The 20,484-nt window shown below is 44.8% G+C and overlaps 1 protein-coding gene and 1 pseudogene across 2 annotated transcripts in view; both read right to left on the reverse strand.

The window, feature by feature from the left end:
* Positions 1-20,484, reverse strand: part of INTS9 (integrator complex subunit 9) — an 82,538-nt gene that overhangs the window by 12,333 nt on the left and 49,721 nt on the right. The window contains exons 7-10 of the mRNA XM_080926121.1: positions 17,181-17,301; positions 16,443-16,577; positions 5,689-5,800; positions 2,395-2,575 (exon numbers count right to left, since the gene is read on the reverse strand). Of these exons, the coding sequence (XP_080782247.1) occupies positions 2,395-2,575; positions 5,689-5,800; positions 16,443-16,577; positions 17,181-17,301 (549 nt within the window). The remainder of the gene's footprint in view (positions 1-2,394; positions 2,576-5,688; positions 5,801-16,442; positions 16,578-17,180; positions 17,302-20,484) is intronic.
* On the reverse strand, positions 6,649-7,851 carry LOC308428497 (transmembrane protein 11, mitochondrial-like; annotated as a pseudogene). Its single transcript has 2 exons — positions 7,750-7,851; positions 6,649-7,499 (listed from the first exon to the last, which is right to left on the reverse strand). The product of its transcript is annotated as a transmembrane protein 11, mitochondrial-like (transcript).

The raw sequence follows: 20,484 nt of genomic DNA on the forward strand, positions 1-20,484 counted from the left end.
AGTCTTAGTCTGGAGTGGGAGGCATTTGCAGACTCCAGTAGATGCCTCTGAGATCAGGAACCAGAGTAGCTTTAAGCAGACCAAGTAAGCAGCTGGGCCTGAGGGTGTCCCCTGGAGCACTCTTTCAAGCAAGACAAGCTGGAGTAGAGTGAAGGTGTGCTGGCTTGGGGTCAGCAGACCTAACTTGGCTCCACCTCGGCCCCTGGCTGAGTTACTCCAGTCTAGAGCCCCAGAGCTAGCACGTGTCCATTTTAGCAGCTGAGTTCCTATCAGGGAGCTCGTGCTTTGCAGGCTGCTGTGCAAAGTGGAGCAAAACAGGCAGTCTAAAGCCAGTGGGACTCGATCCTGACTGGGAAAAGGTCTTACATTGGGCTCTAGGCCACACTGGAATAGGCTTAATGACACTTTCAAACTTTCAGTCACTTGCTGCTTTCAGACGGTTACCAGCTGCCTGGAGGACTCCCACCTGTAGCTCAGGAGAATGGAAGATGCCTAGGAGGCATCTCTTGGTACACCATGATTGGTAAGTGTCTCTGAGGGAAGAGCATGTGTCCCGATCCCTCTCCTCTTTCCTAATGTTGCCTGCATCCTCGCTGGCTGCTCCCTAGGCAGTCTCATTCTGTGCGCCAAGGACACCCCCAGCGGTGGCCTGCCCTGGCTTCCTGGTCTCTGCATGTATTCACACACACCACCTCTCCTTTGTAGCAGGGCTTCATGTTGCTGAGGCTGGCTTCAAGCTCACTATGTAGCTGAGGCTAGCTCTGAATTCTAGATTTTCCTTCCCCTATACTTCTAACTGCTGAGATTGCAAGCATGCACCACTGCACCTGCTTTATTATTACTTTCTAGTTCTCTCTTTTCTGAAGATTTACTTATTTCTATTTTATGTGTCTGGGTGTTCAGCTTGCATGTATGTTCGTGTACCACATGTGCAGAGGCTGGAGGGCCTAGCATGCATGTAACTGGAGTTACAGACAATGGTGAGCTGCCATGTGGTTGCTGGGAATTGAATCCAGGTCCTCTGGAAGAGCAGTCAGCGCTCTTAACCACCAAGCTCCTCCGCCTCCCTTTTCAGTTTTGATGAATGCTTTTGCTCTGAGTGATGTTAACGTCAGGGGAAAGAGGTGAAAGGTGTCCGGGAACTCTATTATCATTATGCTTTCCGTAAATCTAAAATTATTCTAAAGTACAAAGTTTATTACTTAAACAGAAAAAATCCAAGATAAAAAAGTATCAAAATGAGAAAAATGGCTAGAGTAGGCTAACAAAAAGTTAATATCCTTAATATATACACAGAGTTCAAATATGTAAGAGATATAAAACCTCTCAGAGGTAAATGGGAATAATTTACATAAAATATTTTTGGCAAGTAGTATTAGATAATGAACATTAAAAATATTCCTGCTCTTTATTCCAGCAATTCCATTTTTAGTAACTTACCTAAGGCAAATGCTATCATCATATATAGACAGAATAGTATCAATTTAAGATTTATTCCTAAAAGGAAAAGTCCTGCCTGACAATGAGAAGGTAATAAGCTAATTATCCAGATGTGAGGAGACAATATTGCAGCCATGTGTGCTCACTGTGTTTACTGTGTGCTTATTTTTTGGAGACAAGGTGTGATGGTCCCAGGGAAGTGGCACTAATGGAAGTGTGTCACTCTGGGGGTGGGCCTAGAGATCTTCCTCCTAGTTGCCTAAGGATGCTCAGTCTGTTCCTGGCTTCCTTTGGATAAAGATGTAGAACTCTCAGCTCCTCCTGCACCATGCCTGGACGCTGCCATGCTCCTGCCTTGATGATAATGGACCGAACCTGTAAGCCAGCCCCAATTAAAAATTCCATTCTCAGTGAGAAACTTAGTAAATGCTGTGTCTATTTGGCCACCATACTACTAAAACCGAATGGACATATTCCATTCTGTGTTGTGTGGCTCCTGAAAATTTAGAAATAACATCTACCTTCACTTCCCTCCTTCTGACCAGGGGAGTTAGACTCCACATACTTGGTCAGAGCTTAGTAACCTCTCTATGTCTAAGTGTCTGTCCTAGGAATTGATCAGCTTCTTGGTATAATAAAATGTATTTTTGATAAATGGGCTATGGAAGTAAAAATCTTGCTTTTCTTATCAGATACAGCTGATTACAACAAAATGAGCTAAAGGCAGAAGACCTTTCAGAATGGAACTTCTCTCTAGAGCATAGGAAAGTAAGCAATGAGTTTCGGAGAACAGGCTAATTTAAGCCTTTCTTATCCTTTCTTGGTACCTACGCTTCTAAATACTAATGTATGGGATTCGATTTGACACACATGCACATACATGAAGTCTCAAGTACACTTAAGAAACCACAATTGTTTTCATTTTTACTGTCTGAAATCAGAGAAAGGACTTACCACTCTGCAAAAATCTGGGAAAACTCGAGGGAACTGTTGGCCACTGGGGAGATGAAGTAGAAGGGGATGTTGGAGAGGCCAGCGGAGTCAATGTACTGATACAAGCATTCCAGGAGGTCATAGATCACTCCTGAAGGGTAGCAGGGGACCAACACGTTTCCTCCATTCCGAACCGTCAGAGCTAGAACAGGTGAGGAGCGTGGCATTACAGGAACAGTGTCAGAAAGGGCAAATAACAACCTCTAGGAGGGCAATTACATTTCTTCTATCTTCCTGTGTGATATATAACTTATTTAAAGACAGGGTCTTGTTATGTAGCTTTTGTCAGGTCAACCTGAACTATAAGAGGATTTCTGGAAACTAGAAAAAGCAGCTAGTATTTCTCAGAAACGTGTGAAACCAGTCCCCATCAACCAAAAGGAGGCAGTTCCCTGACTGGCAGAGGAGCTAATGGCTGCCTGTGGCACAGGTTCCTCCAGCATCCAAAGCACCCACTGTACATTTCAAAGTCCATGGTGGTACATTGCACCCCTTCTCATCTTCTCCCTACCCTAGGCTTCCTCGAGTCAGATTGCCTTCTGTGATGATTTGAGTATGTTTGGCCCCCATGGACTCACACATTTGAATGCTTGGCCCATAAGGAGTGGCACTATTAGGAGACATGGCCTTGTTGGAAGAAGTGTTACTGTGGGGGGCAAGCTTTAAGATCTTATATTCTCAAGCTGTGCCCAGTGTGGAACAGTCTCGCTGCCATGCTTCCCACCATGATGACAATGGACTGAACCTCTGACCTGTAAGCCCAGCTACCTTTCTCTTTATAACCCTGCGATTCTCGCTGTGTTCTTTCCCACACCTCCTCCACACACAAAACCTTCCTGCCCCAGCCTGTTCTTATGACCCACACTTCTACAACTGTTTATTTCTTTTGTAGAGAAGTGTACATCAGGGCAATGTAGGATTGAAGGCTGATGTTCTTACCACTGTCTAACTTAAGCCCCTGGTGGGTTCTAATGTCTTCAGTGAACCTGAGCTTCAGGCAACCCCTCTCTAAATCCTGTTTCAAATTTTCAGGATGTCTCTGCTCAGTCTCGGACCGTGGCTGAGTGACTCAGAAGGAAATAATCTGTCCCACTTAAGTCCTTTCCATCACACTGTCTCGCACTAGTATTTGTCTGTAAGAAACCATCTATTATCTGAAACACAGCAGTTAGGAAATGTGCAAACAATCACACTATGGGCTGTAATGTATGGATGGCTGAAAAACTGCAAAGTCAAGTGGCTTTTGATTCATTTACAAAACAGAAGCAGGGGGCATGGGATGAAGGAGACACTTGAGAGAGCCTGGCTCTAGTCTGCTTCTGCACAGAATACAAGGAAGGTCACAAGTCTGCCAATCCAGACTGGCTGGGCCTTAGTTTGCTCATTAGTATGTGAGGGGATGAGGGAGGCCAGGGCTTTCAAACTTTCCTTTGTATAAAATTGCCAAGGAAACATGCTGAACATGCAGCTTTTCGCTTAGTGGATCTGTGGCAGGACCTTCAAACTTGGATTTTTAGAGGGTGACCTCAGTGATCTTGAGGAGAGTAATTAGTGGACCCCCATCAGACATAGTATGTTAGATGTTGGGGTTTCCCCAAATCTAAAGTTTCTTGAGTTAGTGATTCTAGATTATTAACAAACACATCAACTCTTCTACAGTAAGAATGAATTACTTTGCCTTTAGAGCAGCGAAGAGTAAAAGAGAGATAGATGATCAGTGGCATGGCTCAAGGACTTGAAGGACAGTGTTCTCCATGCATGTAGGAGACGGTCACTTCTTCCCGGAGCCAGAGTAATGCCGCTTAAGTTGTTGGGAGGTGAAGGTCGGCCCTCAGCTCAGCCGCAGTGGCTAGATCAGACTTAATGTTCTGTGCCCCCTGCCCCGCTGAGTTTACATGTGGCAGCCAGCTGGCCAATATGACGATGCTCTGAAGCAGGGACTTGAGGAGGGAGGTAACCATGTTTAGATTAGGTCATGGAGGCAGAGCCCCGTGATGAGAACAGTGTCTCTGTAAGACGAGGAATGGAGACTAAAGTCCTCTGCTCCACGTGAAGATGCAGGAAAAGGGTGGCCACCTGGGTCTCAGAGCTCCCAGTCTCAGGACTGTGAGACAAATGCTCACTGCCCAAGCCAACTGTTTGTCCAAAGGAATTTTCCAAAGTTCAAAATGCATACACAGAAATGAGCTCTACTTGACTACAGGAAGATTTCTGGTGGCTAGATAAAGTCAACATTCCTCAGAAACTTTCAACAGGTTCCCATCTACCTCAAACAGAGTCATTTCTTTTACTTTGACAGAAGGGACATATGGCTACCTGTGGTGCTTGTGCAGGCCTCCCTCAGTATCACAAGTACCTGCTAGACAGTCAGAGTCCTCACTAGCTCCTAGCCCTTCTTAAACTCCCTTCAGATACTCCTTCAAATATATATATATATATATCTATTCTTCCCCTCCCCCTCCCCCTCTCTCCCTCCCTCCACCAACCGCCCCCTCCCCTCACTTACAGCATACACTCATGCTCTGCTCCTGATTTTCTTACTATATTTTCTCTACTCTGTCTCCTGCTGTTCTCTTCTTTCTTGCCCTGTCTGCAGCCCCTGGACTCTGCCTCTGCCTGTTCTTTCTCTTATATCTACAGTAAAACTTTTCTCTTAAGCAAACCATGGAGCAGAGATGTTAGTTTATACACCAATGAGGATACTTTGTTAGAGCAGCCAGCCTACTTTCTTAAAATAAGGACAGGATTGTGAGATTTCACTGACCTTCTAACCTATAAGACAATAAGTGTCTTCCAGGCAGAAAACATCCTAGAGGGCTTGCAATGAAAATTTTCCCAAAAGAAGAAAAATAAGAGCAACCAAATATTAGTGGGACAACTCCAGGCTTCTAGCTTTTCACTGCTGTGAGTTTCAGGTGTGAGTCATTTCTGTGCTAGTATTTGCAAAGCAGAGTGAGGTGGTGTGACTCTGCTGTTACCCGAACCCACCACAGCGAAGGGTTAACTAACATGGTCTGTAAGGTCATGCTCAGAATCTCTCCTAGAAACTGCTAACAATTCTGAAGTGAGGTTGTACAGCTCCTAGCCTACTTTCAGATTTACATTCCTTAAGAAGGCCTGCTGTGGCCAACAATTCATTCTGAGGAGGAAACTAGGGGGTGGAAGCAAATGAGATCTGGGAGGCTTCAAAGAGACACCAGAGGGTAGGACTCAGTTGGGAAATGAATCCCAGTCCAGCACGGAGTGGCCCCTTACCAAGGTTGCTGCAGAACTCGCCCACCATACCATCCGGGTTTGCAGTAGGGATCTGCGTCAGCCCCGTGAGAATCAGAACGTCACTGTTTTTGAGAGAAGCTTGGTCCATGGGCTGAGAGAGAAAAGAAAGCTCTAATTAGAATGTATGAACAGTGGAGGGACCAGAGCAAATGCTGCTCTTGTGGTGTCTAGTCCGACAGCAAGTTCTCCCACAGCGAGCAACAATTCTGCTGTGACTGACAGGCCTCACCACTCATCTCCAGCTTCACTGAACTAGACATTCAGAATCACTGTTTCCCTCTCCACATGTGTTCTTCAATCACAGCTAAGGCTTCCTATTTCTACAGCGCTTCCCCCTTCAGAATGCCAGGCACATGCATTCTACGTTTTAAATTTCAATACGACCAACCTAGAGGCTGTGCAAGACAAGGCTGCCGAGCTCACTTCCGTAGTTTCTGGTTTGTTCCAAGGTAGGGCCTGAGAATCTGCATTTCTAGCAAGTTCCTGGGAAATGCTTGCCTGGGAATTACATTTGAACCGAGGAACTGCATAATCAAAACAACCCTGAGATTCCACCTCACACCAGTCAGAATGGCTAAGGTAACAGCGCATGCTGGAGAGGATGTGGAGAAAGAGGAACACTCCTCCACTGTTGGTGGGATTGCAAGCTGGTACAACCACTCTGGAAATCAGTTTGGCAGTTCCTCAGAAAATTGGACATAGTAATACCTGAGGACCCAGCTATGCCTCTCCTGGGCATATACCCAAAGTCACTTCAAAATCTAACAAGGACACATGTTTCACTACTTTCATAGCAGCCTTATTTATAATAGCCAGAAGCTGAAAAGAATCCAGATGTCCTTCAATAGAGGAATGGATACAGAAATGTGGTACATTTACATAATAGAGTCCTACTTAGCTTTTTTTTTTGAAATTCTCATAATTTTAATGGTCAATAGCTTCCGGTTGGCTTCTGAATGGTATAGTTAAACAACATACTTAAGACACCCCCACAGCAGGTTCATACCCCTCAGAAAGTAGCATTGGCTCCTATCCATATTCAATTGCTCAGTCACACTTCCACAGCCCAGGAGCCACTCCTGGGTTATGGAAGTAGATATCTTAGTGTAATGAGCTGAATAAACCCCTGGCACACCCATGATCTGTTATTTTTGCTTAAAAAAATAACAAGTATTAAACCAAATACTTTCCCAGGTGCTGTTGCTTCACAGAGAAAACCCAGTGTTGCTATAGGGATCTGAGTCCTGTGGGCCCTGTGGTTCTGCTTCTCGTCCCACTCTCCTGCAGTCATACAGCATAGAGCTCATAAACCTTCTTTACACAGTACACCAGGGCAGCCAGGGCTATTGTGTTGTGCAGTCTCTTTCTGTGCAGGTCGTCCTTCCGAACCAGCACCACTGGTGTGGAGGAGGTGAGCGTGTGCAGAGGCAGGCGGGACAGTTTATAGGCATCATACTCCACCTGGTACTTGCAGCAAGGGTCAAACTGCCAGGAGATCCCATAGAGGGTACAGCAGGCCAGGCTCAGCACACCAGCAGGCAGGGAGATGTAGTGGGAGTAATCCAGGGGCAGTGCCAATGGGGTGAAGAGGCAGGCAGTACCTGCCAACACAGCCGTCTTGTGCAGGCAATTGCCTACAGTGATCCAGCGTGCTGTCTCATCTCCAATTCGGGTGGGCTCTATCACAATGTACTTGTACTGGGCTTCCAGCGCCTGCTCCAGCTCATACTCAAACTGGTCCTGGGCATTCTCTCCACTGTAGATTTCATGCACAATGTAGCAGTCTGTAGCTGACAGGCTAACCATTCCAACAATCATGGAGATCTCAGGGGCTCTGAGAGCAGCACCAAGTGGCCCAAGAAAGGATAGGCAGGGCTGTCTGAGAGCTGGTCCAGGCTGGCACTCAGGTGGTAGAATACAGATACCTGCTCTGCTTTCCTAGATGGGTAAGTGTGCCTCAAAGAGGCCAGCAGGACAAACGGCAATCTGTTTGCTGTGCTCGCTGTCAGTATGCTCAATTTGGACAAGAATTCGGGTTACAGCTCAGAGTTTGATGTTCTTCATTACAAATACTGTTGTTTCCCTCTCTCGGGAGCCGCCGCCGCCGCCCGGACCCAGACGCCTCCTTCCCCACGCGGCCATCTTGGAGACTCCCCTACTTAGCTTTTAAAAACAATGACTTCATGAAATTCCTGGGCAAATGGATGGAACTAGAAGCTATCATCCTGAGTAAGGTAACCCAGTCACAAAATAACACACATGGTATATGCTCACTGATAAGCGGATCCCAGCCCCAAAAGCTCGGAATACCCAAGAAACAATTCACAGAACTTATGAAGCTCAAAGAGAAGGAAGGCCAGAATGTGGATGCCCTTCTTAAAAGGAACAAAACACTCATGGGAGGAAATAAAGGGACAAACGGAGGAGCAGGGATTGGAGAAAAGATCATCCAGAGTGCCTCACCTGGGGATCCACCCCATATGCAGCCACTAAACCCACATACGATTGCTGATGCCAGGTAGTGCTTACTGGCAGGAACCTGATATGGATGGCTCCTCAGAGGCTCTGCCAGAGCCACACAGATACAGTTGAGAATGCTTGCAGCTAAACATCAGACTAAACACAAGGACCCCAATGAAGGAGCTAGAGAAAGGGCTGAAGGAGCTGAAAGGGTCTGCAACCCCATGGGAAGAACAAAATTATCAACCAACCAAACCCACCACAGCCCCCAGGGACTAAAACACCAACTAAAGAGTTCTCATGGAGGAACCCATGGCTCCAGTTGCATATGTAGCAGAGGACAGCATTGTCTGGCATCAGTGGGAGGAGAGGCATTTGGTCCAACGAAGGCTTGTTTTCCCAGTGTAGGGGAATGCCAAGGCTCTGAGGTGGGAGAGGGAGCACCTCCATAAAGGCAAAGGGAGGGGCAGGGGGGATGGGAGTTGGAGGAAAGGGGATAATATCTGAAATGTAAATACAGAGAATATCCAATAGAAAAAAAGAATAACTGAAGAGTGGGAGGCAAGCACGTTATGGGAAGACAGAGGAGAGGTGATTTACCTGTGTATCAAGGGTAGAAGAACCAGAAAAAAAAACTTGGTTAGAAACTTAGTTCTTCCCAACTGCACAACTAGCTGTATAATTGGAACAAGCTTTGAGCCAGTCCCTATGAGACGGGCAGTCCTGACCACCTCCTTCAGTTGAGCTTTGTGAGTCTTGGGAGCTCACACGTTCTCCCTGCTTGTGAACTGTGAACCCCACTGGCACATTTTGGCACTTATTTTTACCTGGCATGATTTAAACTGTGATTCCCAGAGAACTTAAAAACATTCTGCTTTTCTGCATAAACCAGGATTTGGTTGGAAACAGCTGTAAGAACTGAGAGGCTGGCGAGTCCATAAATGTTTTCATCTTGCGACTATTTGTCCTGAAAAGCCCGGGCCATATGCTTTATGAAGAAGTCTCATTCCTCCTTTCCACACTGCAGTGTACTCCCCAGCACAGCTCCAAGAACATCCAAACAGAGCAGCCCAGCACAGCTCCAAGTTTGCACTGTCACCTTTGAGTATCCAAAACTCTTAAGAGACTCTCCTTTAACACTGAGTATAGGAGTATATTGAGTACAGGGGCACTGACTTCATTATTTTGTTAAAAACAAGGTGTGGTTCTGTTATCAATGCCTTTAACTGGCGCAGAGGGCTCAGTGTGGAACATGCAGTGCACAACTGGCTTGTTTCCTCTCCTCAGAGGTTTGCTGATGTGTCTAGCAGCCTTTTCCCTTCTTGGACAGAACGTCTCAGCTCCATACTTATGTACCACTGTTTCCACAAAAGGAAGGAAGTGCACTGGTGGGGGCACGGCGGTTTTTACAGTAGCTGTGCAACAGCCTTGGACTGTTTCCTGTGTACAGAAGGAAAGGTAACAAAGGGATCCAGCAGTGCATCTGGTTTAAGACTGAAACGGTTTTATATATACATTAGCCGATACTGACTGAGATGGAGGTAGACCTCAGAGGGGCCCAAGATTCCCTGAGATGCTGTATATGATTCTGTGTTGCCTTTGCAGATTTAACTGGGTGGTCAGAAAGTGTAAGAATGACTGATCCAGAAGAACACACAATGGGACAAACCCCACTGAAATGACACTATCTCTGAGCCTCAGCCATCAATACCGTCTTTTGAAAATCCAAATCCCACAGACAAATGTAGGGCAGTGCTCTGGTGTGAGCACTACTGAGCTGGAACCATTACAAGATACTTGGCACTCCAGTTTGCAGATGTCTGTAATTTCGGCCCTGAGCAGAGACAGCCTCATCGACTCCCAGGGCTCCAGAACAGATACAGGCTTTAGTGACACCCTCCAACCCCAGGTGACACTTCACATGTCTGTACTTCTCAAGGGAAAATACAGGCATCACTGGTGTCAACAGCACCCAGTGAGTGATAAAAGGGGGATACCTTAAACACAAATAGAAAACCTTATCTTGCTCAGCTCAAGAATTAAAAGCACCTCACGGATGCTATAAACAGATGGAATGGTAAAAGCTCTATGATTGGGGGGCTGGAAGGACGCACACACACATGCAGGCAAAACAAAAACTCTAAGGCTAGTGAGAACTGTCTACTAAATTTGTCACAAGTGACTTTAATATTTTGTTTGAGACAGAGTTTCTCTGTGTAGCTACGCCTGTCCTTAAGCTCAGAGATCTACCTGCCTCCCGAGTGCAGGGATCAAAGGCATGTACTACCTCCACCTGGCTATAAGTCTATAGGCACACTCTCACTTATAAAATAACAAGTTTAACTGTGACACTTCCCTTCACATGTACAATCCACACTAATCAGATTCACTTTTCCTCTGCCTTCCTTTTCTCCCTCTTCCCTCCCAACAGTCTTGCTGTCTTTCCACTTGACTTCTATGTTTTTGTGTGTGCAAATGCAGTGGTGTGTATGTACACACATGTGCATATGAAGGTGTGCATGCCTGTGTGTGCATGTGCAGAATCCAGTAGTAAAATGAGAAGGTGGAACTGGCAAAGGGTAAAAATGTCAGAATGCCGTCTCTGGACAGGGTGGGCACTGAGAAGTCAGCAGCCTGAAACAGGGATTGGCTTTGGTCATAACGACACTTACAGAAGACAATGAAGGCCAAGAGGACAGGAAAATGCAGAACAAGGCCCCTGAGGTGAGGTACTGATACCACTCTTAGATGTGAAACAGAATCCAGCCAGAAGCAGGCCAGTGTGCAGAAGACTACAGACTGAAGTATACAGGAGAAATGGCAGCCTGGCTGAGAGAAAGTGAAAACAGTAGTCAGCAACAATGCAGGGAAATCTCAAAAGTGAAAAGCCCTACAAATGAAACAGTCAGGGATTTACTGCCTAGGAAAGGAAGACATACTTCCCTAACCATAAAGTACAACTCTGCCCTCCAAATCCAGTTCAAACCCCATTCCCTAGCCCTAGACTCCAGTGGACTCCTGGTCTTATAATAACGTTGTTCGGCTGCACTGTGGAGGAAAGCTCTTCCCCTATCAGAACCTTTGTAAAGGTCACACTCAGCATCTTTTCTTCTCTTGGATCCTCAGACGCTCTACTGCTAAGGGGTGGGGTTAGAGAATAGCTTTGATTCAAGGAGGAAATTAATATATAAACACACAGGATTGCACTTAGGCAGCACACATTATTTTTGAGAGAAGGAAATACTGAGGAGAGACAGTACCCACACCAGAGACAAACAATGGAGAAAGACACACAGGCCAGCCAGCTGTGATCCTCTCCTGGCTTACAAGGGGTGGGGCAGTAACTGAGCCAGAGGCACCAAAGATTTGGGGACTTTGTATCTCAGCTTTCTTGTGGCCATTGTTCCAATTATATGATGTTTAGCTTTCACTGTGGAACATCCACATCAAAGTACTGCATCAAAAAAACAGAACAAGAAATTTAGAAGAAGAAAATTGTCAGCAATACAAAATCAAACCAACCAACCAAGTGGCCACCTCAGATCTGAACAATGGTTTTTAAGGGCTTTAAATTTACAGTATTTTCTTTAGATTTATGGGAAGGGATACACATTTATAAAAGCACAAATGTGACAAAGATATAAACTCTGTGTGGGTGCTGGAAAGACAAGGACTGATGAAGGGAACACGGCAGATACCGCATCACTCAGAACAACCACCACAGTCTTAACATGTGCAGCGAGATGGGTGTGACTGGGAACAAACTGGGAACAGTACACTAGGAAATTACCAGCTACAGAAATGCAGATAGCAGAGTACAGCACGTTCTCTTTCATGTGCTCAAAGAAAAAAAGGATAGAAAAATGAATAATCCACACCCACCCTCACACTAACCAAAGAGGATGGTGATTATAAGGCACTGGGAAGAGGAGGTGCTGAGAACCAAGGAACAGTGGCTGGCTATAATTAGTGTGCTTTACACACACGTGTGGGAATAGCATTGGGAGATACATTAGTATGTACGATTAATTATGCTACCAGCAACAAAAACAAGAATTAAAAAAAAAAGTCCTGTCTAACCCGAGTCTATCCACAGAAGGGACTAAAAACAAAACTGTAGTAACATACCATTGCGTTATTTAAGGAATGAACACTGTGGTGCATGCACATTATGACCTGTTTAAGACGAACCACTAAGTATCGCACACCAAAAATCTAACAGTTAAATGACAAAAGGAGAGTTTTTCAGATTTACAAAGATTAAATGGGTAAAGCAAGAGTTAACTAGAAGATATAAGGAAGGAAATAATGGGCAGAATAAAGAACAAAATGCACTAATGGTTCATATTATTACATCAGACTCAGTGAAAGCATTCTATAAGAGGTCATGTCTTTTAAAAACATCAAAAATGGAGAACAGAGGAGAAAGTCCTTGATAAAGAGGTGCGGATCATGACGTATTGCATCTAAGGACCTGCAAAAGCACTCCCTTTAAAATGTGGCACACACTAAGGACAGTAGCAAGCCTCACTTGTGTTAATCCTGCTGTCGAAGAGGCACTGCAGTTGGAGGGCTGGGCGTGGTGCCGAGTGGCAGGGCCCTTCCTTTTTGTTCACGACACTCTCTGCTGTGGTCCCAATGTTGTTCTCTCTTTCTTCCTTGCAGTCTATGGTAAACATTTTCCTGTAGACTGAGCTCTGGTCTCTGATTTATATAATTAAAGGAAGTATGACAATTCTCTAGTTTGTTTCTAGACTTGCCGTCAACACAGGTCCTAGCTGTATTTCTAGCTAAAATTCTTACTTTCTTTCACCTGGCCACTCTTTGTCAAATGCATTATCCTATTATCCCTATCCTCAATGCCTTCCACACACAGCATCTCTGACTTCCTTTTTCCTTCTCTGAAGACAGTAGCCATCAATAAATGCTCTACATTTTTAAAAATCATATTGAAGTCTGTATTTATTCTGTGAGCATGTGTGTGCACTTGTGGCCTGGTAGGAGGACAACCAGTGGGTCCGTTCTCTCTTTCACCACGTGGGTCCCAGGGACCGACTGCAGGTCACCAGGGTTGGCAAACAGGCACCATTACCACTAAGCCATCTTGCTGGTCCAGCATCAAGGTTTCTGGGATGAAAGCCTTGCCTTGTTTCTCTAATGCCACCGCTCCTCTCCTGGCCTCCTCCCTGTGTTTACAATCACCGCACCAGCTTGTGTGCTGTTCCTCTGCGCACAGGGGCTCCAACCTGGCAGACCAGGTGCAGACTTCCTGTGACGTTTACCTTGGAACCTGCCATAAGCGAGTCACAAACAAACAGGTGAGTCTGTAACCCAAGAAAACATTTTCAGAATAAGTACTGGGCCAGATATAGTTCCAGAGCCACTGTTTTGTTTTGTGCTTGGCTGCTTTGTTCAAACTAAAACTTCTTTATTCCCACTTATTCAATACAAACCCAACAGGAAAGAAAATCTATTTCCCCCCTTTGTTATATACAGCAAAGGATACCAACTGGAGATTAAAACCAATTATTTAGGCATGTTGCTCATTATTCTCGAGACCTTATTTTCCCTTTAAATTTATGGCCCTTGGAAGGACAATTTACTGAAAATTACGTCAACAGTACTGTAAAGGTTTTGATCTAAGGACAAATCAGAGCGGCTGGCAGCCAAGTTACCCTTCTGTCTTTTAGGGCAGAATACATCAAGAATGAAAGCAGCTGCCAATAAAAAATTTGATTCAATGAGGCAGACTGTGATGACACTGATGGGGTTTTGATCTCAGTGAGCGGGAAGGGCCCAGGGTTCTGCTAGCTACAGGAAGACACGGACACTTGTCTCTTCAGACCCTGGGTAAAACTTGGTTGTAAAAGAATGTAAGAGCCAGGGTGGCGGCACATTTGTAATGATGGCACTACAATGTTCAAGGACAGCTTTAGCTGTACATCAAGCTTAAAGCCAACCTGGGATACATGAGAGCCTGCCCCGCCCCCACAGAAGACCTGAATAGACACAGCAGACCGGAAGTAGCTGGTGTTCCTAACAGCACACGGACTTCCTTTTCCTATTTGAAAATGGAGTATGCCAACCAGCTTGAGTTGGCCATTCTGTAAGGTGTATGTATATGTACACGTACACACAAACAAGTGTGTCCAAATCATACATTTACCTGTCACAAACACAGCAAACACTTCTACAACATGAGAACTTTCTGTATGAAGTATGGCAAGCACTAATCTCACAAAGGGACAGAGCACAGGGACAAGGATTCCTATGTACTCAAGGAAAGCAATTCTATGACAGGATGAGGAGGCTGTGGTACAGGATGAGGAGGCTGTGGTACAGGATGAGGAGGCTGTAGGGACAGGATGAGGAGGCTGTGAAGACAGGATGAGGGGGCTGTGGTACAGGATGAGGAGGCTGTGAGGACAGGATGAGGAGACTGTGGGGACAGGATGAGGAGGCTGTGGGGACAGGATGAGGAGACTGTGAGGACAGGATGAGGAGGCTGTGGTACAGGATGAGGAGGCTGTGGGGACAGGATGAGGAGGCTGTGAAGACAGGATGAGGGGGCTGTGGGGACAGGATGAGGAGGCTGTGGGGACAGGATGAGGGGGCTGTGGGGACAGGATGAGGAGGCTGTGGGGACAGGATGAGGAGGCTGTGGGGACAGGATGAGGAGGCTGTGGGGACAGGATGAGGAGGCTGTGGGGACAGGATGAGGAGGCTGTGGGGACAGGATGAGGAGGCTGTGGGGACAGGATGAGGAGGCTGTGGGGACAGGATGAGGAGACTGTGGTATGGACCAAAGCAAGCGTCAGGGAAGGGGCAGAACTGTGAAGAAGTGGAGGGCCCAGGCTGCAGGTCTAAGGCAGAAGGGCCTGGGATCCACGTCTAAGCTTCAACTTCTGCTTTATCATGAAGACAGCAACATCTTAAGGTTACATTCATAAAATAACAATTTTCAAAGATAAAACATAATAGGGATTCCCACAAGTCATCTACATATTCAGCAACTGGTTACCTAATCTTGACCTCTCTTCCTTTACAAATCCAAAAGAACCAGGTTTTATAAAATCAACAGTAAGTTCCCTATAAACACCTAAGGATTAAATATTATATTCCTAGCAATATTTGTGTAGGTCTTATAGTCAAATGCAACTGTAATGCTTGACTTACTTATATCTCCTAACAGCGACATTAAAATACAATGGGAAGTGTTTGTGGGTTGGTGCACACCTTTAAGCCTAGCACTTGGAAGGCAGAGGTGGGTCAATCTCTCAGTTGGAAGCTAGCCTGGTCTAGACAGTGAGTTCCAGGCTAGCCAGCCAGAGCTACATGGTAAGGCCCTGTTTCAATAAAAGAAAACAAAACATACAATAGGCAGGGGCTTGGGAAGTGGCTTCTGCAGCACAAAGATCCAAGTTCAGATCCCTACTACCCACTTAAAAAGCTGAGCCTGATGTCACATACCTGTAACCTATCTGAGCTGGGGTAGAGACAGGTGGGTCCTTGAATCTCACTGGCTAGTCAGTCAAGCAAAACTGGTTACCTTCAAGTTCATGAAGAGACCATATCTCAAGGAATCGGGTAGAGATGGATCACACACACACACTCAGAACTCATCCCAATCCATTAAGGCGTGTGTGAGTGAGCTGCCCCTGCCTCTTCCCTGGCTGTGTAGTATACGGCAGCCACGAGGGCTTCAACAATGCCCTGCCTGTTCTGCTCCAGGGACCCCATGGGCCATCTTGATAGGCACTGCCTCACAGCTTTACTTGGCTCCTTATTCTAGGTTTCAGATGGAATGTGCAATCTAAACTATCTCCACTCCTCTAGAACTAAGGCCGCTGTGCTGTCCTTGGGACTTCTATCTCAGTCTAAGCCACATGGCTCATTTATCTGCTCATCTTTGTCCTGGTCACTCTCAACTGAAGACAAGATTTACCAGCAGAGACCTTGCCTAGTGCTCATTCAATCCTGACACTGACAGTTAGTACATGCTGAGAGAACCAACCATTTCTGTGTCCTACATCAGGCCAGGGTCTTAGAAGGACCGGGAATCATCATCCTAGAGGTGACCCTGAGCACAACAGAATTTCTTCTGAAGAAAGCAGATCCTAAGCCTGGGGACCAAAACAGTCTAACTAACTCTCCTAAGTATCCTAAGAGATTATGAAGGTTTGAAAACTGTTCAAAGTATACTACATAGTATAGCAACACTCCGAATTTGAATTAAATATACATAGGTTGGTGGTGATTAAAAACTAACTTACCTGAGGGTGTGTGGTAAGTAGGGAGGATCCGGAGACATAAGATACTTTCTCATAATGGGACTGGATAATCCAGTTGGAGCTTCCAAGGGCATAGCCAGAGCTCAGCGGGGTCACCTGGACAGCACCAAAAAGCTCCTAAAAGAACCACACAAAGAACATGCCAGCGGTTAGCAAGCCAAGTCGGTTTAAAGGGGACAAGCAACAGGGATGTTCTTATTTAAAGCCAACTGGAAACAAATGATGGTGGCCACCTTTGTCCCTTCTCATGCTGTCACCAGGCCCCGGGGGCATTAAAAGGCAAGTTAGGAAACACAGCCAAGAGTCGAAGACCAGTTTTCCCTTTCCACCTTAGGATAGGTCCAGTTCTGAGTGGCCTCAGCTGCAGGTCAACAACAGCAGGAATCCTTAGCATTAGACCAGCTCACTATTAACCCTTGGCAAACTGCTCCTCTGTTCCTCAGCCTCTGTCTCAGATGGGTGAACTTGTGACTGGTTTCTCAGGTGACAGGGTGGAACAAATGCCTTTCTCCAGACTCCTTACCAGCTGACCAACCCAGTTCTAGGGGTGTCAGTGAATGGGGTGATGAATGAGCACCACTGAAGGGTGTGGAGGGTGGAGACTCCACCTGCATTCTCTTTCCTTGAAACTCACAAGAAGGTGACTGGGCAGCTTGGACAAGGAGCTACGAGAATCCCCCAGGGACTCAACAAACTGACATCACTCATGAAAACACTCACAATTTTCTGAGAATATCCCACCAGCTGGATCTTACTGAGGGCTGAGTTCACTTCCTGCATTGTGTAGCATCTTCTCCAGGTTGACACTTCCACTGCATCCTTGAGAGGAGAAGGCAGCAGCCTGCAAAGACAGCACGATGCCAATCACTAGCTGAACATGCCATCAACTAACAGAGATTCCCAGTGATATGACTACTATACTTAAGTTGGGCGATTTATTGGCATGGGACCGTTCATGAACTCTTTAATAGTCATTATTCATGTAAGGTCAGAAGCATTGTCTCTTTCTTATTCTAATAATTTGAGTTTGTTTTTTTGTCAATTCAACACAAGATTATCAATTTTTATTGATTTAAAAAAAAGTGTGTGTGTGCAGTGGCTCAGTGGGTAATAATAGTACTTGCTGAACAAGCTTGAGTTCAACCCCTGAAATCTACATAAAAAGCTGGACGGGGTGGAAGGCATTCGTAATCCCAGGACACTTACTGTGAGCTGGGGAAGGAGACAGGAGAATGGGCAGGAAGCTCATGGACCAGCTAGCCCCAAGTGTGGAGCACAGCGGCAGAAAACCAAGAGACCCCTGACTTCCAAAAGTTGTCCTCTGACTACTCAGGAGTCATAGCATACACACCCACACTCTCACATGTGTGCAAGAATGCACGCACACACACACACACACACACACACACACACACACATTTTAAACCTCCTGATTGTTGATTTTTCCCATTATGTTTCTATTTCCACTTTATTTATCCAGCATATAGTTATGATTTTTAATACTGATACTGATAATCCCTGCAGTCCAAGTGGGTTGTCCAGTTATTCATCTTTCTTTGCTTCTTTGTTTCTTTTGGCTTTTCTTTTCTTTCTTTTTTTTTTTAAAGATTCATTTATTTTATATATAAGTACACTGTAGCCGTCTTCAGACACATCAGAAGAGGGCATCAAATCCCACTACAGATGGTTGTGAGCCACCATGTGGTTGCTGGGAATCAAACTCAGGACCTCTGGAGGAGCAGTCAGTGTTCTTAACCACTGAGCCATCTCTCCAGCACTCTCTTGGCTTTTGAAGACAGGGTTTCCTGCGTAATCCTGGCTGTCTTGGAACTTAGAAATCCATCTTGCCTGATTTCACATTTATTTTTATTACTGATAAAGTTAAACTGTATCTTCCAATTTAATTTTTGCTGTTTGTCTTACCTCTTCTTCATCTCTGTCTTTCCATTACTACTTTCTTCTGGGCTAGTTTCTGATGTAACTTTTAAATTTATTTCCCATCATTTTTAAAGTTATTTTACTTAACAGTGTTTGAAGGTTTATCATATTGTGAGAGCAAAACAGGAATAACAGACCTTGCAGGTTAAAGTTTCTGTTTGCAGGTAAGTCAGTTAAGGATAAGTTCCTTTTTTCCTGTGCAGGTTGAAATTTGTTTGCAGTTAAAGAATAAGTTCCTAAATCCTTGCAAGTTAAGGTCTCTATCTGTAATTAAGAGTAAGTTCCTGTATCTTAGATCTGAGGGAAACTACAAAACAAGTTTTCACCCCACACTAACCTTGGGACCCCATTCCCATGATTCCCCTCCCTTTGTTCCTTCCCTTCCATTGTACCTTTCTAACAAGGTAAACAGCCAACCCCCTCTGTGAACACCTTATCTCTCTGATAAAAGGGAGCTTAAAAGAAAGACTGGGGCCTCTCTCTAAAATCCTGATTTAGGGAAAAGCTGGGGAGTAATATGCTTTTCCTGTTATTATTAAACATATGTAACAATCACTAAGTAATAGTCAAAACCTTTGAAGCAGATCTCTGCAGATCTACGAAGATGTACTTGTAGTGATGCTATATAGACATATAAATGACTTAAGTCTTAATGATGATCCTATAAGAATTCCTAAAATAATATCAGTGATTATTAAGCCCTTTTATATTGGGACTGCTATTGGATCCTTTTCTGACAGTCAAAACTGCAGTGAGAACTCTGCCAGTCTCCCAAGTGTCACCAGTTAACTGCCACTTAGATAGTAACCAGACTTTCTCCTACTCAGAGCACATTCTAAGAGGTTGTAAAACAATTAACCAAAGGTCATAAAAGGGGAACTAACAATCTATTACAGGTGCTAGGACAGAAGATAACATATTGACTGGGTTTATCTATACAGAATTTCACCAATAACTTAGTTATGGTTTTAAACCTTCAGTGAACCTGTGGAGCTGTGACAGGTGATGGATGTTTAGCCAGATAATTACTCCTAATGGATAAGCATGTAAGCATTCTCTGCTGTAAACTTATATTTCAATTTATGATTTGACTTTGTGTGTGAACTTATGAACTTTGTAACATGTGGTTATGTATTCTGAAAGATGGATAAGTACAGAGGACAAGAGAGATTTTTTTCCCTTAGAAGAATCTTTGCTCCCCCCCCCCCTTAGAGAGGAATTTTCCCCCTTTTTCCACGTAGAAGAATTTTTCCATACTGCCCCCCTCCCCAGGGTCTTTCAGCTTTCCCTTAGACAGCTTTCATAGGAAACTTTTTACAACTTATTAATAAAAGCTATAATCACTTCTCTAAGTGTCCAGCTAGCATGCTTCAGTTAGAGTCTTGCAGTTCTTTGCTGAGACAGAACAAAGGCCACATTATTTAATCCTACTGCTCTTAGGCTACAAGTGTTACTCGCCTAAGCCAGCAGCAGCCTTTTACCCTTAGAAAGAACAAGGAAGTTTTAGGATTTTTTAGTACTTATCACCAGCATTTTAGTACAGTTAGGAAACTAGAAAGTCCTGAGACTTTCAGACTTTAAAGCCATCACCAGAGTCCTACTCTGTGCCTCCACCACTGTCCTCTCCAGGCCAGGCTCCCATCAAGTATCTACTGTTTTTGTCTTTGGTAACTCAGGGTCTAAATTTAAAGAACATACTGGGTTTTTTAGATAGGAAAGCAAGCCATTAAAGTTGTGTAAATGGCTTGGGAAAACCCAGACATATTTTCAGATAACATTACAAACAGCATCTAGAGAAATGGCAGACAGCACTTTACACAGAAACCTCCCCTCCGTGTTTCTGACAACAGTTCAGTAGAGCACTCCGATGAGGGAAGTAGGCTTGTTAAGCACATCTTTACTTTTAGTTTGACTAATATATACCGAAAACAGCAAGGCACTTTTTACCTGATTCTGTCATGTCACAAATGGAGTCAACTTCTTTCTCATCTTTTATATGCTACACCGAGTACTCAATGTAAACAACACAGACATATGTACACACAAACACACACCATGGCTAGCCCAGAAAGAAGAAAAAAAAATC

This window comes from Micromys minutus (assembly GCF_963924665.1).
Source record: "Micromys minutus genome assembly, chromosome: 12".
NCBI classification, from domain to species: Eukaryota; Metazoa; Chordata; class Mammalia; order Rodentia; family Muridae; genus Micromys; species Micromys minutus.